The 20,855-nt window shown below is 40.1% G+C and overlaps 1 protein-coding gene across 1 annotated transcript in view; it reads left to right on the top strand.

Annotated features, from left to right (window-relative positions):
* LOC122812123 (adhesion G protein-coupled receptor E2-like) overlaps nt 1–20,855 on the top strand; it is a 901,467-nt gene that overhangs the window by 870,855 nt on the left and 9,757 nt on the right. The window contains exon 20 of the mRNA XM_044084412.1: nt 7,118–7,294. Within this exon, the coding sequence (XP_043940347.1) occupies nt 7,118–7,294 (177 nt within the window). The remainder of the gene's footprint in view (nt 1–7,117; nt 7,295–20,855) is intronic.

Here is a 20,855-nt window from a genome sequence, read left to right on the forward strand (position 1 = left end):
CCTAGCTCCACAAATTAAATAGTCTTACAGATATGAGAACCAGGAATCTAATTCTTCATCAGCAAAGAAATAAAACACAGCAGAGAAATAGGTTCATTACAATGTGCCTTCCCTACCCCTGGAACAGACTCCTGCTTCACATTAAGCAGTGTGATATGTTATCTTTCTTCAAACGGGAACTGGGTGATTGAAAGGGTATTCACAAATTTACCCATGGCTTGAGTGGCCTAGCCCTCTTTGAAAAATGAGGTACAGTTTAAGGTTGGGTCCTGGCAGGGGAGTAAATGGTCATAAGATTCACTTGCCTTGTATTTCCTATGATCCTATGAATTTTAGCATAGACATCATTTTACAGCATCTATACCAAATAAACTCATGTTTAACTTTACCTTAACCATGCTTTATAAAACAATACAGATTTTCGGTCATGGATTTAGTATCAATAAGTATGAAATGGTTGAAGAAGACACCTTTCCTGAGAAAGCAACATGCAGATCTCATATGTACACCTTATTTTTGTTGCACTGAGTTGAGGGCAGTTTAAATTACAGATACTGACTCAACCACTACCATCCTGCCACCCACTACCATCGGAGTTCCGGAAAACTCAGTCTTGGGTCCATTTTTTCTCATTATTTGTCGATAACCTCCTATGTGACATTCCAGACTTAAATATTATCTTATTTGAAGATGATATAGTCATCATTAGAACATTAACAACTCAGCTGAAAATCACCAGCACTGCAAAATGACTTCTATTTTCTATAGACCTGGATGTGCACTGCTAAATTAAACTTAAATACAAAGAATGTTTTTTTGCATGCTATTTGAAACTAAATAAAGGCTCATCACCACACTCAAACCCTACCCTACCATACTCAGCAAAATACCTGAGTCTTCTCCTGGATCAGTCTCTTTCATTTACAATGCATGCAGAGAAAGAATCTAAGAAGGTACCCAACCAAAAGCAAGTTGGATGCAAAATGTTGCACTTACTCACTAAACGGTCAAAGAAACATGCAGCAACCTACTGCTGTTAAACTTGCACTCCCCCCAAACTACACAGCTCTAACTAAAACAGAAACAGATCACCAAATCTCCCTAGAAAGCAATGTTTCATTTTACCCTGGGTAAATGCAACTGGTTACCATCTGATAGGAGACCATCCTTCCTCCTAAATCTTTTAACCTTTAAACTGCTGAGTGAATTATTTTGCCCACCACTTAAATAATTCATTCTTCATCATACTCCCTCTGAAGGTCTGACACCATCCTCCCCATTAGACCTTCCTTCACTATGATGACTATGGAAAGATCACACTGTTAAATTGGCCTTGACCAGTGGAACAACATCACAAACCATATTAGGTCCATCACACTTCAGAGACTCACTTTAATGCCACTTTTTCACAACCACAGATAAATCTACCCTTAGCAGATGCTCCTGCCATTCTCCATCTTCTGTAATTCCTCCTGCTAACTTATCCTATTACTTTATGGACCTATAGTTGTATATGTGTGCTTGATAACCTGCTTGCACTAGGCCATGGAAACAAATTGGATAGGTCATTGTTATAATAGTATCTTTGCTACATAAATATGGTACTTAAGCTGTCTTTTATAGTACATTACTGCATATATGCACTATTATTTTGAAGCCCAATCTGTTGATGGAAAGCTTTATCATGGAAATGATCAATAGTGATATAGTAAACCTTAAGACACTGGACCCAACCCAGATTGGTTTCATCAAGGGCAGGTCATGCCTACTCAAGGTGGTGGACTTCTTTGAGAAGGTCACCAAAGCAATGGATGAGGGCAAAATGGTTCGCTCTGCCTACCTTGATATGGCCAAGGCATTTGACACAAAATCCCATGTGGACATTGTTGACAAACTCAGGAGGTTAGGTACAAACTCATATGTCACCAGGTGGATAGCCAACTGGCTCCTAGACAGGACCCAGGAAGTTAGAATTGGGGATTCCATTTCTACAAAGAGGCCAGTCAAATGTGGAGTCCCTCAGGGATCAGTCCTTTTTGGCATTTACTTCACTGATGTCAAGGCCAATGTCAATGGTCTCTGGCTGACTAAATTTGCAGATGATTGCAAATTAGGAGCTGTCACAAATGTTCTCCAGGAAAGGCTGACACAGACAGACAACTGGTGTCAGAGCCATGGACTAAATCTAAATGCTAAGAAATGCATAACAGTATCCTTCAGGAAGTCATCCACCCAGGTAACTATCATATTGACAACACACCCCTTAGAGTCGACCCAGTAGTCATGGACTTAGGGACACACATGGACAGTAATCTAGACTTTGACCATTACATGTCTACAGTAGTGAGGAAATCATCCTATGTTGCACAACTTATAAACAAAGGTATGGCTTTAAGTCCAAGGAATCATTGTTCCACTGTATACAGCATTCATCAGCATTCATCAGAGCTATCATTGAGTACAATTATCTCCTTTGGTGTGTACCTAATTAGGCCTATCCAACAATTGGAATGTCCATAGAGGTTCCTCACTAAAGGAATATAGTGTGTAAGTAAAATGTCCTATGCAGACTTCCTCAAGGCCCTATCCCTGTATTCGGTCTCCTACAGGCTTTTGAGGGGAGATTTATGCCTGGCATACAGGGCATTGTCAGACACAATGCTAATGGACCACCTTGTACATCCACAAAACAAACAGCACCAGAATTACCCATTCTAAAGACTTATACCTTGCCTGTGATATAAATAGGACCTGCTGGAGAGGCAGGTATGTATCCCAGAGACTACCCCATCTCTGGAACAGGCTCCCCATCCAATGTGAAGCAGAGTTCCTCTCTCATCCAATTCATGTGCGACTTGGACAATTGGATGGGGAACAGGAAATTAATCCCTGGTTTGGCATTATGTCTCTAATGAACACAGGCAACCTGTAAATGGATCATCTCTTAAGGCCCTGCTTACACTTATCAAGGGTACCAGAACTTGCCAGAGATTTGGGATGCATTGCTAGGCATAAAAAGGTTCTTCTGGTTGTTAGCCTAGTAAACACCTATTAACCTATTTTCTAATTCATGGCTACTGTTTCTCTGTGTACCCTTGTATAGTGTAACTGAATTTAAAACTATGTTGCTTATTCTTATGTGTCAACATGGTGTGCCTTGCTGTTTCTAATTTTGCCTCATTGCCCAGGTCTTATCTGAAAAGGGTCTTCAGATCAGTACACTTGCCCATTTAATAAATGTATAAATAAATAAACTACTTACTATTTTGATAAGCCCATCTGAATATTAATTATCCATGGCGAGCAGCATTATTTGAAAGAGAAACATTCTATTGTTAGGAAAATTATAAATATTGACAATAACTTTGACCACGTGAGGGACACCATTAGTTAGGGGTTTAGTGTTCGAGTGAGAGCTATTCAGTCTCATGGTAAACCTTCTGTTTACTGAATAATTCTAGACTCAGTCATATGTGGTAGAAAAACTGCTGGCATTTAACAGGTAATTTAATGGTTGCTGTGATACAGACTATTGAATGCCTTTTTGAAGTCTAAACAGGTACTTCCTGTAAGACTTCTTCAATTAATGCTTTCAATGATTTTTTTTCTGATTAACCACAGTTATGGCTCATATGCCATATCCGTGCCTGAAAACAAGTTATGTGTAGTAAGATGGAACCATATTTGAGTAGGTACTATAACATTTTTTCTTCCCTGTCAACAGCTGGTCATCAGCTGCCACTACCGCTTGTCCTCTCCTCATTTACCAGGTCTGCTTTAGGTTAAGAACAATGGGGCAACTTCATATTTCTTCAAGGAGTGTATCCTAACTCCCACTAACCTCCCCATTCTAGCCTTTGCGAGCTTCATATTACAACTGTGTTGGCAGACATATGCACACTTATGTCCATGTGCAACGTCATTCTATATGGCATATCCACTTACAGCACAGAATTTGCTAGGTTTTTACCATTGCTATATTGTAGTGAGCCTAGGATGCTTCCCTTCCCTATGGATGGGTGAGCCGAAGTTGGCCACTCACTCAGTCACACCTCCCATGCAGCCCATCCAGTGCACATGTTGCTAATCAAACACAGATCATCTGGGTCTCAGTAAGGGCTTTATCCTCTCTACCACAGGGATGCATAGGTACTACACTTTTTGGTAACAAATTACTTTTTTCAGTAACTGTTGCCATTTTCAGGTTTTGAGCTGTTATTTCTGGAAAAGTGATACATTTTCTCTCTAGTTTGTTAGCATTGGTGGTGGCGCTGCGGTAGCATTGTCGCCTCACGGTAAGATGTTGTCCTGTTCGATTCTCAGCTAGAGCATCTTCTGTGTGGAGACATGCATGAATGGGCGTACCTTTGTTGAAGGTTGTGCGTCAGGGCTGGCAACTCGGCACGTAAAAATCTACTGCCAATCATTAGCGGACCGGAGTTCTGCTGTGGCATCCCCTAACCGGGAAAAGCCAAAAGACACAACAACAACAACATTTGAGAAGGCAAATATTTACAATTTATTATGGATTTGCTTGAGAGCGGTTCTGCCAATTTTAGGAAGATAGGATCTAGGCCATCAGGACCTTGTGAGCTTGCATCTGGAAGTATTGATAAAAGGGTTTTTATTTTTTGGGTTTAGGTCTTTAGAAAGTAGGATGAATATTTTCTGAGGAGTTACAAATAGGGTTACTTGAGAGATTTCAAAACCATAAAAGAGCAATGAAAAAAATGGCAGCCACTGCTACAGAACCAAAAAAAAAACAAATACATTTATTAACTTCTAGTGCTTTGGACAAATGCCTTTCAGGAGTACATTGAGAGATTTGTTGTTGTTTTTGTTGTTGTTGATGCTGCATTTTTAAGCAGTGCACAGTAAAAATGATGTTTATAAATTTTTATTTAATTTGAGGCTAGCCATATCTGTCAACGACTGATTGTTATGTGAATAAACTTGCATATTCTATGGCTATGGTTAGTTGTTGGCTATGTGGCTTATTTCTTCTAAGAACATTATGGGCCTACCTAATAATTGTTTTGCTTGTGCTTAATGTATGTTGAGTTGGCTAGTTTTACTTCTGTATAACACTTCATTCTTTAGTTCCAAGCATTCCTTTCAATGGTTAGGATCATCGCCTTCCTAATTTACAGCCTTCATTTCTTGCCATTAGATTTTATATCAGTTGTTTTGAGGACTGCTTCTGATTTTCACCCTTTGGATGGAAAATATTTGTCTTGAATTAAATTACTATCTAATCCATCTGTATCCTCAAATATTAGAACTAGGTTCCAGTCTATCATTTGATGCTGAGAAAGAAAAATTCTTCCTTGGCTGAGAAGTGATATAACAGAAATTACAGATTAGGGAGTGGATGTTTTTAAGTGACCATCTTTCTTTGTATGGGTTGTGGTGGCATATTTTGTCTAGGGGGGCTATAGTTTGCTAACAGTGGTCTTATTTGTTTGATAGTAACCAGACTATGGTATAGTAATACCATGCCAGATTTTGAATTAAATAGGTAAGATTATATTTAGATAGAATTTAAAGTAGGCATGGTTTAAGGCCACCTCCAGCTGAGCTTTGTACCTTCTGAGGAACACATTTCAGCAGATAATGATATGCTAATTTGTAGAAGAAGACAGCACAGAAGGTTTGGTAATGAAGGAGGTGGCATGTAATTGACTGTGTTATGTAATTTGATGTGATCCTATCACAAGTCTAACAAATGACCGGTCCAGCAGATGGCAATTTTGGCTTGGGGGGCATTGATTAATGCTGTCTGAAGATAGCAATTTGGAAAGTAATAATATTTCAACCTGTCCTTTGGTCTTTGTTCTGTATTTGCAGAAACCAGTTTCACTTTTATCAGAAGAAGTGATTTTAATCATCTTTCTGGGAATCCAAGAATATCTAGATTATGTTTGATGGACATGCCTCTAATATGCCTACTTACTTTACATATTTATGCATGCTATTTTAAGAACATTTTTTATCTGATTTGCCTGATGGGTTTGGTTAAGATTTTGATTTGTCTTCTTGAGGACAAGAGCGGGACTTGGGTTTAGTTTGATGTTCTCCAATTATACTCGTTTGTTTTTAGAAGGTAAGTATATGTACTGTGTATTCTGGGTTATAGCTTGCTTTGTAACAATGTCTGTAGGCTCAGCATCTCATTGGTTGAGGAGAATTATCAGTATCTTTCCTGCATTGTCCTTGACAAATGGGATTGTACTTAGCCTATGAATTAGGTCACATGGGCATTATCATTATGCTACTGTGGTGACATTCACTAAGTAGTTCATTTAGATAGTCTTTTATAAATAGTAGAAACTTAAGTATGAATATGAACAAAATGTAGTCTTCCTACACAAGATGACTGACAGGTATAATTCTGTCATAAGGAGTTAATTTTTTTATGTGGTGAATGGAGAGGTGTTTTAACTGCAACCCATTAGCCGGCCCATGGTTAAAGGAATAATGAGAGATTTATGAAAATAAATGATATAATGTTGATAAACTGTTTAGGAGGCGGTTATACCAGAGTGTGGGGTGAAGAGAGTGGGTCATCATGGTGACATTGTTTTGGAACACTTCAGTAGTTTTGGAAGATACTTTTCTCTAAAGGATGCTATTCCCACCCACTAAGTATTTGTATTACCTAGAGAATTGTATCAAACCTTGAGATTGCCTGTATAAATACTGTGTCCCTATTACCTTCCCAGCATTCAGAGGCATATACAAGCACCACATACAGCTACATCAGTGCTGAGCAAGTGCTGTATTAATGTCAACTGGCTACTAGGAATCAGTTACCAGAGATAAACATTATTTAATTATTTAATATAAACACCATTATAATATATGCTGAGTCATCTGAGGGCACAGTGGTGCTAGGAATTATATTTATTGAGGTTATGTACACTGTTTTGTTTTAATGGGTTAGTTGTCTCTGGAGATTGTTAATGTTTCTCATTGTGCATGTTTGGTGCACAGTCTGACTTTTTGAGTTAGGCCTTCAGAATTTATTTGAAACGCTGCTTTGTTTTAATGGGCTGGTGATCTGTAGACGGTAATAACAGTGAGAACATGATAATCCTCATTTATCTTTTATGGCAAGGTTATGGATGAGTACAAAACTTTGCTACGAAGAATCTTCAGAATAAAGAAGAAAGACAAAGAAAGAGAAACATCCACCACCACCACCACCACTGCCATGGCAGCAACTACATCACCAAAACGTGCTGTAACCACCACCACTAGTATCACGGCAACATGTCCATCACCAAAACATACAGTAAGTGTCATGTTTAAAATAGTCTGTCAATAGAAACATGATTACATTAATATGTCTCATGAAAAGCTATGCTTATGTTATCATACTAATTAGGAAAGCATTCATTTTCTAGCTTGGCAGATACCTGCAGAAATGTAATGACATGGGTGTGATGAAAACAGCCACACTGCTATAAAACATCAGCCGCCTCTCATATGAAACAAAGTTATGCTCACACTTAATCTGGCCGCACTATACAAGTCATTATTAACACTGACTACTGAGTTTCAGTATTATCAGAATTAGAGTCAGTTTTAGTACATGTCAGTAATCCACAAAACATTTTGTTTGAAAGCGAGCCTTTCTAAAACAAAACAAAACCACTCACCCATTTTTCAAATTACTGACATATTTTTCTCTAGGGGTCAAACCCTAGCACTTTTATGCAGAGGTCTTTTCTTGCTACATCTCTGAACTTAATTTAATTAGCTCTGAGGTTTCTGAACTACAGGCCAAGAGCAAAACCCTGACCATAATGATCACATTCAATGAAGGGGCATTTTGGCCAGGAACAAGTTTTTGAGCACATAAACACTGTGCAAATGGTAGAAAATACGTTTGTAAGCACACTATCAGAGTAGATGTTTGTGTAAAGTATTTTTTGCAGTAGAATTCTTAACCTATGAAAACTGCCACCAGCAGATAACTGCCCAACTGGCTTGACTCACAGATCTCTACAGACACCTTGGCATGAGCTGGCTTAGTCACCATACAGGGATGAATATTTATAACTTCAGTAAAAAAAAGCAGTCAGTCCTCACCATCTGTGTTTTTTTCTGGTGATTAAGGCATGAGGGGAATGACTCTGTGAAGGGAAGCTCCCCTCTTTCCTATTATCTTTTAGCACAATAAAATTAATAAAAAACAGTAATGAAGCAATCATTTCTAGTGGAAAGTCCCAAATGCAGCCCTTGAACATCTCAGACCATGTACAATTGGAGAAGCAATGGTATGTAATGATAATACTTTTTTCTCCCCAACTCAGCTACTAGGTTATCATCATGTAAACAGGAAAGCAATAAGGGGGAAGACAGGCTGGAGTTGATAATGGAACAGTAATATTACTCACACATATGATATGGTACATGTACTCACACATGTGATATGGTACATGTACTCACACATGTGATATGGTACATGTACTCACACATGTGATATGGATGTGGTAGATGTACTCACACATGTGATAAGGTAGACATACGAGTGATGTGGTAGATGTACTCACGTGATGTGGTAGATGCACTCACGTGCTATGGTAGATGTACTCAAATGTGAGTTGGTACATATACTCACACGTGAAGTGGTAGATTTACTCACACATGTGATGTGGTAGATGTACTCACACGTGCTGTGGTAGATGTACACAAATGTGACGTGGTACATATATTCACACGGACATATCTGATGTGGTAGATGTATTCAGACATCTGATATAGTAGATATACTGGGTCTATATTATAACAGCGAATTATCAAAAGACTGATACTGTTAAATCAACCCCAAAACATCAAAAACATAAAAGAGCGAACACCCAAAACAGCAATTTTTTTTCCCAGGGAAAAAAATCACTGTTCCCAAAAAAAAAAAAAAAACACACTAAACACTATTTTAAGTGGGGGGCTTCACCCCCCACACCTCCCTCCTTAAATATACCAATTCTGAAATCGCACTACAGTGCCAAAAACAGCAAAGTGACTGAAGCAGCCAATCGACTTCTTTCCCAGGGAAAGAATTCACTTATATGCCGCTTCATCATTTTGTATTTTTGACATCTGAAGTTCGACCAAGACGCATTCGACAAAATGTGTCTTCTGTCTTCTGATAGGAACCTGATATATTCACAAATTTGTGCTATGTTTTTCATATAAGTTCATAGGTGTGTACTAGGCTAATGGCCCTGGAGCCTTTACAAACTTAGCCCATAGTATTATCCTGACATCGTGCCACCCGACCTTAGTTCCCAGTACATCGGTCGAATAGAGCCACTGGAGTGATCCCCGAGGTGAATTTTCTATTTCCCATCCACTCATCAAGGTTTCTCTTGAAGAGGGCTAGTGAGGTGCTCTGTTTGACATGCATGGGAAGTCTGTTCCATAGCATGGGCAGTCTCTGGGTTATGAACCTGTCCCTCCAGCATATTCTGTTGATTGTGGTAATGAGGTTGAGGTCACTGGAGCATGTTGTGCGGAGGGATTGGGATTTCTTTAGATGTGGCATTTCTAACAGAGCTGGATCAGACATAGCTTTGTGTGTCAAGCAGAGATTGTCTCTAAGTAGGCAATATGAGACAGAGAATAGTTGGCGTTTTTTGAGTCTGTCCATATAGGACAGGTGTTAAACACCTAAGATCCTCTTTGTGAGGTACATTTGCAGCCTCTCCAGTTGTTGCAGGTGTCTAGTGAGGTACATGCCAAATGGGGCACTGTATCTGATGACTGGTCTAATGAGGGAAGAGTAGAGGGAGACAATGACCTCTTTCTTCCTGGATGCAAACCCCTTAGTAATGAGATGTGCCACATAGAAGGACTTTCTGACCACAGGGGTAATGTGGTGGTCAAAAGAGAGGCTGCTGTCAACCTGTATTCCCAGATCTCTTATAACACCTCCTGTGTTCAGTGGACTACCATTGATATGGTAATTCATGGGAACTGGGTTTTTCCCAAAGGGGATGACGACACATTTTTTGCCATTGAGCTTAAGGCCATGGTTCTGACACCAGTCATTGGTCTCAGTGAGGCTTTTCTGTAGGATGTCAACATCACTTGGGGAGTTAATAATAGCTCCCAACTTGCAATCATCTGTGAACTTCGTCAGCCAGAGACCCTTTGTGTTGGCCTGGACTTCAGATAAGTAGATACCAAACAGGAGAGGACCCAGGACTGAACTCTGTGGGACTCCACTTGTGACTGATTGGCAGTCCTCTGTGGGACTCCACTTGTGACTGATTGGCAGTCTGACTTGGAGTCTGCTATTTTCACACTGTGGGTTCTATCTGTGAGCCAGTTTGCAACCCACCTAGTGATATAGGGGTTGATGCCTAGCTTAGTGAGTTTTTGTATGATTCCTGAATGGGGAATGGTATCAAACGCCTTGGCCCAGATCAAGGTAGGCTGTATGAACCACCTTCCCTTCATCCACAGCTCTGGTGACTGACTCAAAGAAGTCGATCAAGTTGAGCAGGCATGATTTACCCTTCACAAAACCAAACTGTGTGGGATCCAGAGTTTGGAGATTCCCTATATCCTTGTTTATTAGGTCCATGATGATGCGTTCCATAGCTTTGCATATCAGACTCATCAGGCTAATGGGTCAATATTTCCCAGGGTCTGTAGTCACTCCTCCTTTGTGGAGAGGGATGACTGTAGCAGTGAGCCATTCGGTAGGGACAAAGCCTGAGGTGAGACTGTGATTGAACAGGGCACACAGGTGAGGTGCCAGATTACTCTGTAGTTTATGTAGAACACAGCCAGGGATATTGTCAGGTCCCATGGAAGCTGTATTCTTGGCCTTGGACAGTGCTGTTTTAACCTGTGCAGCAGTAATACTGGGTGCCTGGCAATCTACTGGTATTGTGATTGGTCCTTGGGGGTAAAGTTGGCACTGAATCTTTCGGCCAGTATATTGGCAATATATGTTGGCTTGATATAGGAGGTATCATTGTGCAGTAGCTCAGAGCAAATCTGGGTATTGCCATGGAAATTCTTTACATAACTATAGAAGGCCTTGTGGTTGTCTTTACTGGCTGCTGCAATTCTGTTTTCATAGCTAGCTTTAGAGGATTTGATGAGGGATCTCAACTTTTTGTTGGAGCTCATAAGGGAGTACAGTTTCCTCCTTCTGTTGTAGAGTTTGTTTATGGCAGGGGACCACCAGATTGGCTTCCTTTTTTTGGAGGAGAGTGTCTTGGTTCTATTAGGTATGGTAAGATTTATGCATTTGTGTACTTGTTTGTACAGTGCATTGGTGTATGATTCGGCAGTTATATAACTATTCTCCATTTCCATAGGTGCCATGAAATAAGCCACGTCTGTTTTTAGGAGCCCAACGTTAACTTTGGAGAAGTTTTTCATGGTGGTTACCTTTGTGGGGGGGTGAATTTCCAGGGTGATTAGTTTGTGGTTGGATCTAACCAGGGGGGAGTTAACTACTGGTGTAGAGCAACGATCACCCATGTTAGTAATGACCAGGTCAAGGATGTTGCTACCTCTAGTGTGGTGTTTCTTACTTTAACTTGTACATTATCTGTAGTAGTAACTTTAATATTACGTTCCCATAATAAGGAGTTTTCTTACCTTGCTAAGCGACTTCAGTGCTTAGCTTCACTGAAAGGACTGATTGGCTCCGCTCTCTCCACTAGCTGGTTCTGCTGGTTCTGCCCCGCTACGCTCCCCTCCCTACCCCCTTATCCCACCACCCCACGTGCTCCTACACTTATACTTCCCTCACCACACCCCCTCCTAAAAACAACCTACCCTGACAAACTACCAATTGATATAACTCCACCTCTTCTCTACTATTCTACTTTCCATAAAACCCTCTCTTATACTATCTTACCTTCCTCATATACCTGTAGCTATTACTTCCTAATAAAGACCTTACCCTCCCATAATTTATATTGTAGTTATATCCTAACTCTATCTCTGTAAGGTTCCATAACTCTTCTTTGCAGTATGTCTTCCAAAACTAACAGTACCCTATCTAAGACTCCTATAACTAAAAACAACCTAGCCAAGCTAATATTCTTACTCATACCTTCTCTAGTTCTCACACTGTCTTATCTCCTTACCTGTTATGAAAATGCAAATAATTACCACATCAATTACTCTCTCAAACAAACAGCCTTTGATTTTACTACCCAAAAATTAACTCATTTAAACATCACATCCACCTCTAACTACCTCCTAGCCAAATACCATTGACTTTCACATATTAAATTTAATAATTTTATGTTAAGGAGATTAAAATACCTAACCAGCTTCTCCTGTAAACCATCGTTACAATTTAAAACTTCAACCCTAAAAGATGGTGACATACATCCTAACCCAGGACCCACTAATACCTCTGCTGAAACTAGACATATTATCACAAACTCCACCCTTCCTACACTAACCACTGATTCAAATGCCTTACTTATAGGACATCTTAATATCCGAAGTATTAACAACAAGTTCACCCATCTCCACACTCTCCTTGAATATCACTCCTTTGATATTTTCTGTCTAACTGAAACTTGGTTAAAACCTTGTACTAAAGATAATGAAATAATTCCGCCAGGTTACAATATACTGAGAATGGACCGCACTACACATAAAGGTGGAGGAGTAGCACTGCTGTTTAAGACTGGACTACACATCTCCTCAGTACCCTATAACCCACTGGAGGATACTAAGACTGAACTCCTTATTTCTAAACTACAATTAAACCCAAACAAGTCAATCTATATTATCTGTATCTATCTACCTCCTGGAAATAACTCTACCATAACAGAAAATATCCTTAGTTGGGTGTCTTCTACTTACCCACAAGAAACTATCATATTAGGAGATCTTAACCATGACTGGTCCTCAGTCAATACTAACAACCCTTCCTCGCACATTAATCTTTATGGCTTTACTCAGACAATAAACACCACTACTAGAATTAATAAACCTAACAACAAAGAAAGTATATTAGATTGGATTCTTATTAACAAACAACAACAAACTTATCTAGTAGGTACTTTGCCTGATGATGTAAGTGACCATACTTTAACTTACATCATAAGACAAAAGAGTGTCACTACTAACACCCCAACCTACAGGATCTCACGAAGTAATAAGCACTTTAACCTACTTTTATTTAAAACTGAACTAAATGCCTGCAACTGGAACCCTCTAAAAACTCTCCCACTTGAAGATGCTGTTAAATATTTTAATGCCAAATTCTTAACAATCCTTGATAAGCATGCACCAAAACGATCTATTAGAGTCAAATCTAAGCCTGCCCCCTGGCTAACTAAAGAAACAAGACAAAAACTATTACTAAGAAACAAATCATGGGTAAAGTGGAGAGCTAGCAAATCATCCTCTGATCAACAAACCTTTAGATACTTAAGAAATAGTACCAAAAAAGCCATACTTACAGACAAAATGAACAACTATAGTAAACTGCAGCAAATGAATCACAACAATCCCCAGAGGTTCTGGTCAACCTTAAATAGACTACTTCACCCAGGCCAGACTAGTACACCCTCCCCCTCTGGGTCTGAAAAGAATACAACACATGAAACTGCTAATGCCTTTAATTCCTTTTTTTCTGATACCATTAACTCACTAGCCTCTCACCTTACCATTGACAATTCTAGCATCCCTAACCACACATCTTCAAATCTGCCTACTTTCCAATTACAACCCATCTCTACCACCTTTATCCAAAAACTTATCCAAAAACTTAAACCTTGTACCCCCTCTGCTGATCAGCTACCATCAGAATACCTTCAAAAAGCAGCTAATGCAGTAGCCTATCCCATATCCATCCTTATAAACAGAACCATTAGTGAAGAAACCATCCCTGATATCTGGAAAATCTCATACATTATCCCCTTACATAAAGGAGGCAACTCTAACAAGTACTCTAATTACAGGCCTATAGCACTCTTATCACCCTTAGCAAAAATTATGGAGAAATGTATTCACTATCAGTTAATGGGTCACTTAACAAAACATAACATACTAACTAACTGCCAGCACGGTTTTAGGCCATTTCATAATACCACCACAGCTCTCCTTTCCTTTACTGATTTCATCAATAAAAACCACAACAATAATATTCTCTCATCAGCACTCTTTATAGACCTGTCAAAAGCCTTTAATATGGTCAACCACCCCCTGCTCATAAAAATCCTAGAATCTCTTTCTTTAGACCCCAAGGCTATTCACTGGTTCACTTCCTACCTCAGCAATAGGAAACAGGCAGTTCTCTGGGATAACAAACTCTCATCTCTTCTGCCAGTCTCACTTGGTGTCCCCCAAGGCTCTATTCTTGGACCTCTTCTATTCTCCTTATTCATAAATGACCTACAAGTAGCTATACCTCAAGCTACATGCATACAATACGCAGACGATTCTACACTCATATGTTCTGCTAAAACCATTTCAGAATTACAAACTCTAACACAAAATGTATTTAACGCAGTTGAGGCATGGTTCTTAAAATGCTGCCTCCTTCTGAATGCTAAAAAAAACAAACTCTTGCTCTTTAAGCCTACTATTAGGTCCTCCCCAATAGAATTCTCTATCTTATCCAAGAATGGCACCCATATATCCCTTGACTCTACCACCAAGCTGCTAGGTGCCACTATAGACAATAACCTTACCTTTGATAACCACATTAATAATACTGTCAAAACTGTAAATAGAAAACTGGGCTCCTTCTACGGAATTAAAATGTTCTTAACTCCAATAGCCAAAGCTACACTTGCCCGCTCTCATTTTATTTCCACTATGCTTCACCTATATACACTAACCTAAAGAAAAATAATCTCTCTAAACTGGCTAATACTTACAATAGTATTGCTAGGTTTGTTACTGGGAACCAATTTAGAACTCACCACTGTCTGAACCTACAGCAACTCCACTGGCTTGAACTAAAAAACATGTTGATACTTTCCCAACTCACCTTTGTCCATAGGATATTTTACCAACCTAATAACACACCTATACTTTCTAACCTATTTACCCCATACACTAACTAAATTCATTACGCTCTGCAAACAAACTTCTAGTAACCTTAACTAAGTCTAATAACATTGCTGGTGACTCCCTATTCTCCAATACCATCGGTAAATATTGTAATCTTCTACCTACTGCTCTAACTTCCATTCCCTCCCCTGTTCTCTTTAAACAAAAGCTTAAAAAACACCTTAAAATACACTGGTTATGCCCATGCTTCAATCCTGACTACAAATTGTGACTTCCACAATTTTTCTCTCTCTCTTTAACACCTTCTTTCTATTCGCTCTCTACTACCTACACTTTGAGAAGATTCCCTAACAATCTACTTCTTTTACAAGTAGCATCTATTACAATCCATTAAAGAATTTTGAATGTAAAAGAAATTTCCTGAATGTGTTCTACACTTGCCACAAATATTTTACTGTTACAGAACCTTTCTATTTTGTATTTCTATAACTACAACTTAATTGTGCTTCTCTACAAGGTATGTATGTAGAATTCTGTAATGTAGTCTTGAATCATGTTTAACCTGCTACTTATTTTTATATATATAACGTAACTGTGTTTTGTCTCTATGTGGAGCTTTTCTCCCCGGGCCTCTGCTGAAAATGGAAATATATCCAGTCAGACCAGCCCGGTAAACAAATGTAAAATAAAATAAATAGTGGGGGTAAGAACGAGCTGGTCCAGGGCATTTGAATTAATGAATTCCGGGGAATGTTGGGCAAGTGTATTGGTATATGAGTAGTTTTCCCAGTTAATCGAGGGGTAGTTGAAGTCACCCAGTATGATAGTGCTAGGTTGGACCCTAATATTCTCCAATGTGCTTTGGAACGTGGAGTGTGAGTCTTGGGGCATTGTTGGGGAGCTATAGCAGGCTACGACCTGAACTGCTGTCTTACCCAATGTTAGCTGCACCTGAAGTATCTCTGATGTGTTATGTTGGGCGACCAGTATGGAGGTGTGCACATCCCTTATGAATATGGAAACACCACCTCCTTTGGAGCTTCAGTCCAAGTTCTGGGGCCGAAAGTTGTGGAATGAGTTATAGCCTGGTAGTGCAGGGGTGCTTTCTGTTGCCTTGAACCAGGTCTCTGCTACAGCACAAATGTCAATGTTCTCCATTTTAAGGAGTGCTTCAAGCGAGTGCATTTTCAGATTTAGACTTCTAGCGCTGAGCAGCGTGACCTTCAGATTGCATTTGTTTATGGATCACGGCTACAATATGCATGGCACATGGAAAGATTACCAAAGCAGGGAATGTACAGGGAGGTGGAAACTTGTGCTCTTCAGAAATATCTGATGCTCAGAGCAGAGACAATCTTAAAAGGCTGCTGCTGCTGCTGGGGTAGATGCTGTTATAAAATACCCTCTAACTGGTTTGTGTACAGTTTTCCTATAGTTTTCACAGAAGAACAAAAAGCAGTTTGTCAGCCACTTGGAAACTGATTGGTAATTGGTATGCTATGTGTCCCTGAGACAAGGAACATGAACAATTGCTCTGCCTGTCTAAAGTACCAAGATCTCTTTGTGTAGCAACAGTTGCCTGTGCATGTCTAACAATTGCAAAATCCTCTCTCCTTTACACATCTATAATACTAATGACACCCTTCTGTGCAGAAAAAATGACTGTATCAGGTAGATTTTTACAATGCCATTTATTAAGATCTACAAATTTTACACTATATCACTGATAATACCCTCATATTGTACTCACTTTCACTTTTTAAACTTGTGTTTCTGAGTAGCATCCCACAATTCTACTTGATGTGTGAGGAGCTGTGTGTTATTAAGATTCAAATTTTATGCTGATTAGGTGTCCATATTTTTGGCTGGCTGTGCCTACTTTTCAAAAGCTTTTGTACTTATTTTCACTGTCTGCAAGTTGACAGGTATGATCTGCCTCTAAAGGTGTCAAGCAGAGGCCAGTAGGTAAAACTCTGAGCCCAAGAGCTGGAAAACCATGTCATCACTCATAGTATCCTTGGGACTACCCAACACAATCAAAGCAGTCGTCTGCTCCTTAGCATCTTTCCTTATGCTTCTCTCATGCTCAAATTCCTTGTGGTGATTTTCTTTCCTGTGAGTTTACTGCGTAGGTAAGGAGTCTTCTGTGGTTGTAGATGGCTAATCTGACTTTAAGACCTGTATAATAGCCTTCATTACCTGTTATTGCATGAAAAGAAGTTTCTCTACTTTTATGGACTTTTTAATAGACTTCACAAATGCCTGGCAGTCTATTATTAAGCTGGACTCTCCTAAGCAAAAAAAAAAAGGCACTTAGAAGGTAAGTTGTCATATCTTCTTCTTTAGAAGGTAAGTTGTCATATAGGATATGATAACTACAGTTGCAAAGACTTTTTATGCCTGAATGATGCATGCCCTGGGAAATAGAAAAAAAATTTTGTCTGGAAATTATTCACTAGCAAAACATCAGCAAAAAAAAAAAAATAGCAACAGAAAATATTTCCAAAACTGGCACCTGAATTCACTGAATAGATTATGTTGGGCTGAGATTGGACTGACAAACTGTTAGCTTCCTTACCAAAATACAGAATTACCAGTGGCAAAAAAGAACTGGGGATGATGCAGATTGACTGCCAGTTTTACATGCATTGGCAAGGAGCTCATGTCAAGACTTCTGTAGAGCTCTAGAACTTGCGCTGACCAGGCAGACATCACCCTGCTGCTAATTCTACTTCTCATATGTCATGAATACTACTGCAACAGTGACTGACATAAAAAGCATTACCAGATACTTTACTATACTATTACTGTTTGTAAGTTTCTTGGAGGCCAGTGCTTGCTTGGGCTAAAGGGAAGTCTCTGTGTTCACCAGTGGCAGTGGTTAACACTGAGCAGCTTGCCTGTCCCTGTAGGAGTGGTTATTGCCTAGAAGCTGTAGTTTTATTGGCCATTTTGGGTCAATTCTAAACTCCTTGATCTCTCTCTCTTAAAACCCTGCTGCCTCGTGGTTTTGGCATCTTTCCAGGCTTGATAGTTGTTGCTGAAGCACCTACCAAGGGGAAAAATGCTGAGAGAAGAAAGGAGCCACTTTTGAGATTTTAAGTATTTTCTTCTGATTTTTTTGTTTAAAATTACTGCTTTGCCGCCTACTTTTCGGCGTTTTCCGGTTTGCTAAAGTTGATATCTGTATTAGAAACAGTATTTAGAACACATCTAGAGCCTGTTTACTGCATTTCCTGTGTTGCACTTAATTTAAAAATCAGTTTTCTTAAAACTGCATTTTACCTGACTCTGGCCTAGCACTCAAGTGTGGGCTCATTTATTGCACTGTTCTGACTATTTTGCTACTTGTGTATCTCTGCTACCTTTAAACTAAAAAAAAAAAAAAAATCTTGCTTTTTTCCCACTTTCTGAAATTTAAGAAAGTTCAGTTACAGATTTGCTGTTCTGAACTGTTTATAAGTTTTTTGGAGGCCAGTGCTTGCTTGGGCTAAAGGGAAGTCTCTGTGTTCACCAGTGGCAGTGGTTAACACTGAGGAGCCTGCCTGTCCCTGTAGGAGTGGTTACTGCCTAGAAGCTGTAGTTTTATTGGCCATTTTGGGTCAATTCCAAACTCCTTGATCTCTCTCTCTTAAAACCCTGCAACTCTCTTTTTGCGCGGTCTTGCGCACAGAGCAGCGTCGGGCAGTGCTGCTTAAACAGGTTTAAACTATTCCCAGCTCCACAAAGTCTGCTGTTCACTTTTTCCCTTAGAACTGCTCTAAGTCTCAAAATAAGAACTCTGTTTTCATTCTAAAGCCCTGCACTTGCTCGTATAAGTAATCTCATAGGTAAACACTAATAAACTTACGCACTACATCCTCTTATACTCCTTTTAAGCACTTGCTCCCTATTGGTTCTTTCTGATCAGTCAATAAGTAGTTCCCTATATTATTCAGGCATGTCCAAAGGTCAGTTTCAGGTTTACTCTCCAGTCCAGCTGGTGAATCTGGGAATCTTGAGGCAATGTTACAACTGCCTTATGTATACAGACCACGCTCACCTCCTCCCAACAAGCTCAAATATATGTGAGAGATGCAACTATATAGCCAAACTGGAGGCTAAGCCCTCTCAACCCAGTACTGGCACAGCCTGTCAGGAGGAGAAGGTAACCACACACACCACAAATCCAGTCTCACATAGACCTATCGCATCAGCAAACCAAACACAAACACATAAAAACATACTCGGAGGCTCTAAATAAAAATCTGCCTAAGCAGCAGAGACCTCCAAAGCAGACATCCAAGCAACCCCTACCACAAAACAATACCCACATAGCACATAGCTCACAAAGTCAGTGTGCCACACAGTCACAGCCCTTAAGGCTAAACAACACACCTAATACACTTGTAATAGATGACTCTATTGTCAGACACACTGACGTCCCACTCACCAGGCTGAACAAGGAGAAGGTCACTGTAAGCTGCCTGTCGGGTGCCAGGATCCGCCACATAACACAAGCACTCAGGTCACTCCAAAGCAAGTACAAATATGACTCCATCATTGTGCATGCTGGTGTGAATGACCTGAGACGTACCTCCCTGGACTACATGAAAAAAAGACATAGAGGAGCTCTTTGATCATGTAGCCCAGGCCGGTATGACCCTGACCTTGAGTAGCATCTTACCCTCACCAAGAATGATGCCACAGTATAAAGACAGAATGATCCATTTTAACAATTGGCTAAAGTATTGGTGTCATTCAGAGGGGATCCAGTGTCTGTCAGCCTGGGATGACATGCTCGACAAGCCACGTTGCTTCGCTAGGGACGGCTTGCACCTGTCACCCCTGGGTTTTCGAATACTGCAAAGGCTCTTGCCTCCCCCATAGTGCCTTTTTTAGGCAAGGCTCAAAAGACAAACCCACCTCCATAGATAACATAAAAGAAAAAAAATTAAGGGTAATGCTGCTCAATGCCAGAAGTCTAAACCTCAAGATGCATGCACTCGAGACTCTCCTCAGTATGGAGAATATCGATATCTGTGCAGTAACAGAAACCTGGTTCAAGGCTCCCAAGAGCACCCCAGCACTAACAGGTTATACTTCATACCATGCTTTCCAGCCCCAAAACTCGGACCGAACCACAAAAGGAGGGGGAGTATCCATATTTATCAAAGATACTCACACCTCCAGGTTAGTGCACTGCATGAAGCATCGGAGACCATCCATGTGCAACTAACACTGGGAAAAACTGCCTTTCAGTTTGTAGCCTGCTACAGACCACCCTCCCAAACACAGGAACCTCACTCGGCTTTCCTGAGAACACTGGAGAATATGAAGGTCTCTCCAAACACCATTATATTGGGTGACTTCAACTACCCAAACATTGATTGGGAAAACTACTCAAGGCCAAACACCCTCGCCCAACAGTTCCTAGAATTTATAAACTCAAATTCTATGGAACAACTGGTCACCACTCCCACAAGAGGGGAAAACATATTGGATCTGGTCATCACCAACATGGGGTCTCTATGTTCCACACCATTGGTAAGATCAAACCATAAACTAATCTCACTGGACATCCATATTCCATCCCCACCCCTAGCCAAGGAAACCACAGTGAAGAACTTCTCAAAAGCAAACTTCACACTTCTCAACACCGAGGTGGAATCCTTCAAAGCCCCCAGGCCAGTGGAAAATACGGCCCAAAATGCAGAATCCTTTACAAAAGCATTCTATGGACACCTACAGGAATGCATGGAGCATGCTATCCCAAATAAAACCAAGACTCACTCCTCCAAAGGCAAGAGACCTGTCTGGTGGACCCCGGCCATAAATAAGCTATACAACAGAAGGAGAAAGCT

The sequence above is a fragment of the Protopterus annectens genome, chromosome 9.part0 (assembly GCF_019279795.1).
Source record: "Protopterus annectens isolate FY-2018-M chromosome 9.part0, PAN1.0, whole genome shotgun sequence".
Lineage (NCBI taxonomy): Eukaryota > Metazoa > Chordata > Ceratodontiformes > Protopteridae > Protopterus > Protopterus annectens.